This window comes from Squalius cephalus, assembly GCF_949319135.1.
Source record: "Squalius cephalus genome assembly, chromosome: 17".
NCBI lineage: Eukaryota > Metazoa > Chordata > Actinopteri > Cypriniformes > Leuciscidae > Squalius > Squalius cephalus.
Genome location: NC_137138.1, coordinates 6,107,554 through 6,118,060, shown reverse-complemented (window position 1 = coordinate 6,118,060; position 10,507 = coordinate 6,107,554). Strand labels below are relative to the sequence as shown.

At 35.7% G+C, this 10,507-nt stretch overlaps 1 protein-coding gene across 1 annotated transcript; it reads left to right on the top strand.

Annotated features, from left to right (window-relative positions):
- The first annotated feature begins 1,468 nt into the window (after nt 1-1,468).
- On the top strand, nt 1,469-10,397 carry psmd5 (proteasome 26S subunit, non-ATPase 5). The gene is made up of 10 exons (XM_079846707.1): nt 1,469-1,680; nt 4,447-4,591; nt 5,037-5,150; nt 5,276-5,404; nt 5,494-5,603; nt 5,708-5,850; nt 6,579-6,770; nt 8,069-8,178; nt 8,268-8,408; nt 9,751-10,397. The coding sequence occupies exons 1-10, from the start codon at nt 1,508-1,510 to the stop codon at nt 10,006-10,008; spliced, it is 1,515 nt and encodes a 504-aa protein (XP_079702833.1). The 5' UTR covers nt 1,469-1,507; the 3' UTR covers nt 10,009-10,397.
- The last annotated feature ends 110 nt before the right edge of the window (nt 10,398-10,507 follow it).

The following is a 10,507-nucleotide window of genomic DNA, read 5'->3' as shown; positions in this document are numbered from 1 at the left end:
CAGTTCAAATTGGGGAGTCATATTTCACAATATTACTGTTTTTGCATCAAACACATGCAGTCTTGGTGAGCAGAAAAGACTTCTTTCAAAATCATATTACAGACCCCTAACTTTTGAACGGTAGTGTATGTGTATGTGTATCTTAAGACATTTTCTCCTGCGGTATAGAAGCTCTATGGATGGGCACTTGCCCGGCTGGCATTAAATGGAGCTGCCAGTGTGGAATAATCCGGAATGATCCTGAAGTTATCCACTGGCACTCGGCCAACATTCCCACTGCCTAACAGGGATTACTGCTCAATACCCAGCAATAGGTCGGCAAGCACCACACACACTCACATAGTCCATAAACACTGATGAGAAGAGACATACAAATACAAACACCACGCAAGGAGAAACATACACATTCAACATACACTCCAGTCCCAACACTAGCTATGATGACTGATATCTGAAGATACAGACCCGGCTTAATCAACTATAAATACATTTTTATTAGAGCCTTCACTAACACAAAGGTAATGTGGTATTACTGTATGGTTCAAGATTATACTACTATGGTGCTTTTACATAGGTGTATTCATTTTTTTTACATGGTTTTGGTTCATGGCAATGATGTGGTATGGAAATATGGAAACCAATCAGTATGATGGTATGTGTGTGTGTGTGTGTGTGTGTGTGTGTGTGTGTGTGTGTGAGTGTACCATGGTATTTACCACCTGATACTATCACAGTAAGGTACACTTGCTGACATAAAAACTGAAAACCTGCAGTTAATTAACAGACACAAATAATAAATTAATGAAGATAAAGGACAGACTAAAAGCCCCAATGGCGTCATCTAGCGGCCAGTAGAGGGACGTACAGATTCTCTCCTCACAATCAAATCCGTATTTAGTGCGGGAGAAGGTGTTTATATTGAAAACAAGGAACACAGTCACTTCACAGACGCCAGAGCTAAAGAATTAAAGCTGTGTAGATGTACGAACACATATTATACAATAAAATAAAATACAGAGCGTTACTGTTTATACGTTACCTGAACGCCCACCTGTGGAAACTGGCGAGTGACCTCTCAAATACGATAGGTAACTTACTTATCAAAACTTCCTGTGTAAAAAAAATATATAAAAAATTAGAAACAAGCTAATTTACATGGAGTTGATTTATATGTAAAACTCATAGACAGTAAAAGAAAGGTAAAACTACGTATTTACATATCATCCATTGTTGCACTTCCTTTACACAGCTGTCGTGGTATCCGTAGTTTCCGCCAAAATACCAGTTAACCGCTACTTTAAAATGTGAAAAAATTATATTATATTATATTATATTATATTATATTATATTATATTATATTATATTATATTATATTATATTATAGTTATTTTTGTAAGGATTTATTTATTTCTCATTCAGATTGCCAGTTATGCGCAAAACGGTATGCAAATGAGCCTAGGATCATGTTTCCCGCCCCTCGGTCACGTGACGCAAACATTGGAGCATCATGGCGGCGCCTATACAGAGTCTGCTGAATGAAATCTGTGCATCAGAAGATCCTATCGAGGAGCTCAAGAGCCTCCGGACGGTCCTTTTATCGACGCCCGTGAGCGGTTTGAGGCAGGTGGTGTCTGGAGCACGACTGGAGATCATATTCGGGCTATTAAACACAAATGACAAGTGAGTGTTGATAGACTGCTGAGTCAACGGGCACAATAAATACTGCAGACTGCACACTGATGCATATATAAATGAACTCTCCTTCAGTGTTTTTTCTTTATGTTGTATTATTTTCAACATTGTACATTAATACTGAAGGCATCCAAACTATGAAAGAACACGTATGGAATTATGTAGTAAACAAAAAGTGTTAAACAACCCAATATGTTTTACATTTTAGATTGTCCAAAGTAGCTACCTTAAGCTTTGATGACAGGTTGGCACACTCATGACATTCTCTCATCAGATTCACGAGATAGTCACCTGGAATGGTTTTCAGTTCACTCACAAGTGTCTTGTCAAGAGTAAATTTGTGACATTTCTTGCCTTCTAATGTGCTTTAGACCTTTAGTTGTCTTGTGCAGAGGAAGGATGGGTACAGAGTCAATAGAACTATAAGTGCTACTACAACTGCTGTACAAATCCATACTATGGCAAGACACACTCTGTTAAGTAAAGAGAAAAGGTAATTTCTTTAAGAAATGAAGGTCAGTCATTCCGAAAAATCTCAGAAACTTTGAATGTATCCCCAAGTGCAGTCGCCAAAACCATCAACCGCTATGATGAAACTGGCTCTCATGAGGGCCGTCCCAGGAAAGGACGACCAAGAGATACCTCTGCTGCAGAGGATACGTTTATTCGTTTATTAGAAGGGTTATGTAGGAACTAATTGTCCAAGAAGGAGAGTGATGGAGTACAGCATCAGATGGCCTGGCAATCACCCGATCTGAATCCACCTTAGATGGTGTGAAGAATTGAAAATATAAAACATATTCTCAGTTATTAAACACATTTTTGTTTACTACATAATTCCATATTTGTTCTGTCCTAATTTCAATGTCTTCAGTATTAATATACAATATTGAAAACAATAAAAATAAAGGAAAATAATTGAATAAGACAGTGCATCAAAACTTTTGACTAGTACTGTATATATATATATATATATATATATATACAGTACCAGTCAAAAGTTTGGAAACATTACTATTTTTAATGTTTTTGAAAGAAGTCTCTAATAAAAATTTTTTTTTTAAAAACAGTAATATTATGAAATATTATTACAATTTAAAATAATGGTTCTCTTTTTTAATATATTTTAAAATGTAATTTATTTTTGTGATGCAAAGCTGAATTTTCATCAGCAAGTACTCCAGTCTTTGGTGTCTTATGATCCTTCAGAAATCATTCTAATATGCTGATTTATGATCAATGTTGGAAACAGTTGTGCTGCTTAATATTTTTTTTATAACCTGAGATACTTTTTTCAGGATTATTTGATGAATAAAAAGTTAAAAAGAACTGTATTTATTTAGAATAGAAATCTTTTGTAACAATATACACTACCGTTCAAAAGTTTGGGAACAATAACTATTTTTTTTTTTTTTTAAATTAATACTTTAATTCAACAAGGATGCGTTAAATTGATAAAAGGTGATGGTATCGATTTATATTGTTAGAAATGTTTTTATTTTGAATAAATGCTGTTTTTATGAATAAATGCTGTTAACGTTTTACTCATCAATGAATCCTGAAAAAAGTATTCCAAAAAAATATATTAAACAGCACAACTGTTTCCATCATTGATAATAACTGAGTATCAAATCATCATATTAGAATGATTTCTGAAGGATCATAAGACACCAAAGACTGGAGTACTTGCTGATGAAAATTCAGCTTTGCATCACAAAAATAAATTACATTTTAAAATATATTAAAAAAGAGAACCATTATTTTAAATTGTAATAATATTTCATAATATTACTGTTTTTTTTTTGTTTTTGTTTTTTTTAACTGCAGGCTTGATGAGCATATGAGACTTCTTTCAAAAACATTAAAAATAGTAATGTTTCCAAACTTTTGACTGGTACTGTATATATACATATATATACATATATATATATATATATATATATATATATATATATATATATATATATATATGTGTGTGTGTATGAAGAGTTCAGATGCAAAAGCCTCTAAGTGCCATCTGAAATTTTCTTCTAGAATGATAATTTTTATCAAGCTCATTTATTTAAGTTCAGTTATTTCACTTAAATGGCAATTAATAGGTCATTTTAACTGTCATTTAAGTGAAATTACTGAACTTAAATATACGAGCTTGATAAAAATGATCATTCTAGAAGAAAATTTCAGATGGCACTTAGAGGCTTTTGCATCTGAACTCTTCATACACATATATATATGTATGTGTGTGTATCACATTGTTAAGTAATAGATCATGCAAACAACATATATTGCAAATAATTTAGATTTCAGCTGAAATAAACTTGAAAAAATATTTTTAAATGCCACAAAACTTAGAGCATAGAACATTTACACTAGATCAGCTTTTGTTGAAATAAAACTTACCTATAATCCATATATTACACAAACATTAAAACATTTTTTGCGTAAAATCATCAAACCTAACAATATGATATAATAATGATTTTTTTAAAATTGATAATCACAATATGAAAAATTGTATCCGTGTATTATTCTCAAAAATTGTAGCTGAGAATAATTTTATACCTTGAAAAACAGGATTTTCTTGCTCTTTTGAAATAAGAGTTTGATATGTTATGAGGCTGTACATTTGCATCATAAATTTCCTTTTTATGTATATCAATTATGTTCAGGAGTATTCTTTTAAAAATGAACCTGCAAAAAGGGAAAGGGTGGAAAATGTGATGTAAAACTAAATTCGGACTGTTTTGGGTGCAGAGAGCAGATCGAGGTGTGTGTGGAAATCCTGAGTCGTGTTCTGCAGGCTCTTGAACCCGTCCAGCTGGTTCAGAACTACAAGACGGCGCTCCAGAGTGGACTGAACCACCCGGATGACTCGGTCAAAGTGCTCACCCTCACACAGGTCAGTGGTGCAGGTGCAAAAGTTTTTCACCATGAATTCCACTGTTAAAGACTGTTGTTTTAAACCTTAGTTGAAGTAATGCAAACTAATGGCTTTGACAGAAGCAAATAGCATTGATTAACAACCTTGCAGCTCACAGTGCGGCTGTCTTTAAAGGTTTATAAGGTGGAGATTTCTTTGCAGAATTATGGGTAATGATGTTTTTCACCAGGAATTCTGCTGTTAAACACGATTATTTAAAAAAATAAGTTAAAAAATACAGGCTGATGTCTTCAACAAAGGCATAAACCATTGATTTAAAACTTCATAGCTCACAGTCTGTTAGTTATTATTCAGAATCAATTCCCCTATGGGATTTTTACTGTTGCACTCTGTACAAGTTTACTCCAAATATGGGTTGATCTGTCATGTCATTCATCCATGCGTCGTGTGTCTGTGTCCACAGATCGGCCGTGTGGCTGGTCACGCTGATGGAGTGACCCAGATGCTGAACAGCGTGGAAATCCTGTGTGATGTGATTCAGTGCATCAGCATTGAACGTATCGCCGTGGCCAAAGAGGTACAGAGACCCACGCTGCAATCCTACATCTCCACAGGCACAAAGAAAACAGTCAAAACACTATTTTTCAAGCATGAATTATATTGAAGTGGGTTTTTGTTCTTTTATGTGTGTTTTTTTGTCAGGCGATAGCTGCTCTTAGTAAACTCAGCAACACGAAGGCGGGGCTTGATGCTTTGTTCCGCTCTGATTTGCTGAACAAGCTCAAGGATGTGATGCACACCAGTGACATCATCAGATACAGAGTTTATGAGGTGCGTGATAATCGACGTATGAAAGGAGTGAACTTTATGAGAGATTGGAGCTTAATCGTGTGCGTTCTGCTGTGTGTGTGTGTGTCCAGTTGATCGTGGAAGTGTCCACGGTGTCGCCAGTGTCTCTGGGTTACTGCGCCAACAGCAGTTTACTCTCACAGCTGCTGGAAGAACTGACCGGAGATGATGTTTTGGTCAGGTAATGATCTCACACACACACACACACACACACACACACACACACACAATGTACTATGAAACATTTATGCCTGCAGAGATAAACTTTCTCTCTTCTCTTTCCAGAGCAACTGCTATAGAGATGGTGACCAATCTGGCTCAGAGTCAACATGGCCGTCAGTATCTGGCACAGCAAGGCATCATGGATAAAATCTCCAACATGATCATCGCAGCAGAATCCGATGCCCTCTCAAGCCTTTACCTTCCAGGTGTGTGTGTATCTGTCTATCTATAAATCCTTATACAGTAATCATTGGAAATGTCATGGAAATTGATCAGTAAAAATTGTTTATATTCAAATTGCTGAAAAAGTTGTTGTTGTTTTTATTATTATTATTATTATTAATAGTGTTTGTGTTTTTACTGTTGTTATTAATATTATTATGTATTTTTAGATCCTCATCCAGTAATCATTGAAATGTCATGGAAAATTTTAAATATAAATGTTATAAATGCTAAAAATGTGAATATTATTATGAAATATACTTTTTAAATCCTTATATTATATTGGAAATGTAATGTAAATTGTCTATATTTAAAATGCTGAAAATGTAAGAAGAAAATCATATTTACATTTTCAGCATTTGAAAAATAGACAATTTATATTCAACAATTTACATAACATTTTCAATAATATAAATATTTAAAATATATAATAAATAATAATAATCACATTTTTGCTATTTGAATAAACAATTTGTTTTCAATATTTTTTCAATATTTAAAATAAATAAATAATAATAACAATAAGAAAACATAAGAAAAAGAAAAATATTTAAAATATATAATAATAATAATAATCACATTTTTGCTATTTGAATAAACAATTTGTTTTCAATATTTTTTCAATATTTAAAATAAATAAATAATAATAACAATAAGAAAACATAAGAAAAAGAAAAATATTTACATGTTGTTGTTGTTGTTGTTGTTATAGGTCTGGTGAAGTTCTTTGGCAGTCTGGCGATCATGGATAGCCCTCAGCAGGTCTGCGAGAAGTACCCAGTATTCCTCGAGGTGGTCTTCTCCATGGCGATGAACCTTGACCCCACACTGACCCCTGTTGCCCTGGACACGCTCGGAGTGCTCGGCGGGACCGTGGAGGGTAAACAGGTCCTGCATAAAACAGGTAACTGTGTTAGTGAACGCATCCTCAGAATAGGCCATTCAAAGTGAGTCATGGTTCTGTTTCAGATCTGCTTTTAATAGCTGTGTCCCAATTCAGAGGCTGCATCCTTACTAGGACACGGCCTTCAAAGGGCGCGAAGTTCGAACCGAGTGTTCAGACTTGTGACAGCTGCCGTTGACGAGTGCCAGTAATGTTTGTACTGGACTTTTGTTTTAAAAGTTACATCCAGCTGTCTGAAAACAAAACAGGGTTCACAACCTGTCTAATGTTCACCTAGGTCCATTTATGTACATAATAAAGAGTATAAACTATATAAAATAGCATTTTAGTAAGATATGTCAATATCTGATCCGTTTTAACGTTTTTTGGTTACATTTGTAGCATTAGATATTCAAGTAAGTTGAAACTCAATACTTACACTGTAATGTAAGTGTAATCCAGAAATTTCTCTCTAAAAAAATCCTGTCGTCACCGACGCGCAATGAATTCTGGGGTAGACAAGGCCGCGAAGGATCCATCTGTTTTATCCCTCATTGCCCAGGAAACAAAGGATGCATTTCGAGACCGCGTTTGAAGGAGCCTTCGAATTGGGAATGCCTTCATCGCACCGCTGTGACACAATCAGCCTTCGAAGGATGCAGCCTCTGAATCGGGACGCAGCTTATAAACATACAAATGACTCTTATGAGCTGGTTCTTTTATTGAATCATTCAAATAGACTCTTTATAGATGCAAACTTTCTATATTCTTTCATGGGAGTTTATAACTGGAGTTTATCATTTTAAAATTTTATTTATTTTTTTAAGGATGACACCCAAGCATCTGAAACCCTGACTAGACCATCGAAAAGATTATAATTTTTTTTATCATTTTTGATATAATTTTTAAATGAGAAATGCCATTTCAAGTTTACTAGCAGTTTTTGGTTGTTGATTATTTATCTGTTAAACTAATAGAAATTGAACCGTAAAGTTTGGGCCCTGTTATTAATTATTTAAAAAGATTTTTTATGTACCAATTTAAAAGATTCTCTGTATAATTTACAGTGTTATCTAAGAGAGAATTACTTTCATATGTAAGCAAAAGGGACATAAATTAAACTGAATCAAAACTAAATTGAGCTTTTGTAAGTCGCTTTGGATAAAAGTGTCTGCAAAATGCATAAATTTAAATGAATCGAATCAAAAGCTTGCGAATCATAATCTTACTGAATTGAATCTGTAAATCTGCATTGATAAACAGCCCTACTAGTAGCCGTGATGCTTCACTTTGTTTCTGAAATATTTGTAACTCGGCAGGTGAGAAGTTCACGTCGGTGTTGAAGAGAATCAGTAAAGTGGCCTTTGAGGGAGCCACTGAACTCCGAGTCCGATGTTTGGAGGCTCTGGCGCAGCTGATCACGTTACCTGTAAGTGTGTGTGTGCGGGTGTTTCCTCATAGGAGCAGGATTTGTTTTCAGATGTTCGTGTGAAGCTGAAATATTTGTGGTTTGTGTAGGTGGAGCAGCAGACGGATGACCTGTTACTGTTGACCGAGTCGTGGTTTAACTGTCTGAGCTCTCAGCCGATGGCGATGATACGGAACATAAGCACACAACCCTTCCCAGAGCTCCACTGCAGCGCGCTACGAATCTTCACTGTGAGTTGTTACAAATGAGGCACTGTACACAATGTATTAAACTACGTAGTGTGCACATTTAAAGTGCACTTTTTATTTTTTGAAAAATGTCATTGTGAACACACAACTTGCACTATTTATACTACAAAATTGTATAGAATAGTGCATAAATAGGCTAATTGGGACGATGTTAGAGTATGTTCTGCACAGACTGATCAGCAACGGACTTTGACATTTTTTCTGATTTGAGACACCACCGACTTCACATCACTGTGGTGTATTCCTTTAAACAGGGATGGTCCTTAAAATGTCTTAAATCCAGTTTGATCAAATTTAAGGCCATAAAAAGTCTTAAATATCTCAAACGGTATAATAAAGTCTTAAAGCTAGGTTAGGCAATTTCGTAGAGGCTAGCAATAGCAAGCTAGCTTTAAAAGCATAAGATCCCACCCTCCCTTCAGAGCGTCTCTAAAGCCACGCCTCCTCTAAAACACATGAACACACACACAGCGCAAAGCGTCACGAGAGACGGTGTAAAATTACCTCATGTCTCAAAGCACATAACATTACAATAATAATGAATGCAAACAACTTAGAGAGCTCTGACCTGTACCACCTGACTGCTGCAGAATCATTTCGGAATTGATAATGTTGACATAGAAACGCGTAAATCCGAGTCTGAGGACGTAACAGCTCCTTCACAGGTTGCTTATGATCTACTGTAAAAGTCAGCATGAAATGGAAGTTGTGATAGTCTTTTCTTCCCTATTGTGATGAATATCTCAGTGAAATGGCTTCTCCGACAAGAAATGTAGGGCGGGACTTGATTTTGTCCATTGGGAATTGATTGGATGGTTGTGGTTTGCTATTGGTCAATCTCATGTGAGTGACAGGTTGCCCCGCCCTCGCAACATAAACACATCATCAGAGAAGAAAAGAGATGTCATTGCGAGAGGGAGGGGAAGTTATTTTGATTAAAGATTATAGGGGCACATGACTTTTAAAAATTTTGCACGAATAAATCATTTATAATAAACACTGCAATATTCTATAAATAAGAATTGTCAAATTTGATTTCATGGTGACTTTAAGCAGTATTTTTAAGCATTTTTGCTTGAAAAGTGCTTCTGTCGCTACATGAAAACATCTGTGTATTTGACAAATATTGCATCTGATTCGCTTCATGTGTGATAAAGCGCACAAGCTCCGCTCGAGTGTCACTTCAGGAAGGAGAAAGTATATAACTTCACGTCACCGTTTTCAAGACCTCCCCCGACTGCAAGGACCGATCGGTTAATCCTAACGCAGCTGAAGTCGTGTGTGTGGTGATCTTACGTTGTGTTCTGCACTGTTCTGTGTTCAGGCCATTGGCTGTCAGCCGTGGGGTCAGCAGCTGATGATGGACACTCCTGGATTCCTGGAGTGGGTGATGGATCGCTCAGTGGGGAAGGGAAAAGAAGCCAAGGATTGTAAGTTTGAGCTGGTGGGGGCGTTGTTGAGCTCCTCGAGCGCTCAGGAGATCTTTGGAGCGCACAATTACTTAAAGCTAAGAACCTACATGAACGAGGGACCCTATCACATCACTGCCGTGTCTACAGTCACCACAGAGGGAGCCGACTGAGAGACGCACAAATTCATACTTCACTAGGAGATCCAACTTTTTTTTTTTTCTAATGGCTTGTTTTTCTGTCGAGAACAGATGAAATGTGACCAAAAGCTCTTTTAGCAGCTTCTTCTGGAGCAGTTTGAGTCTACAGCACTTAACACACACACAGCAGTTCAACTGTTTAAACTTCCAGATATTGAATTTAGTTCGGTTTGTAATTTGTTGTGGCAATAAAAAGTACATTTGAGTGGTTTATTTCTGATATGATTTGATTTATACCATTAAATTGATCAAAAGTGACAGTAAAGACATTTATAATGTTATGAAAGATTCTATTTCTAATAAATGCTGTTCTTTTCAACTTCATCAAAGAATCCTGAAAATAAATGATTCATGGTTTCCGCAAAAACTGTTTTCAACATTGATATTAATCAGAAATGTTTCTTGAGCAGCAAATCAGCATATCAGAATGATTTCTGAAGGATCATGTGACACTGAAGACTGGGGTAATGAT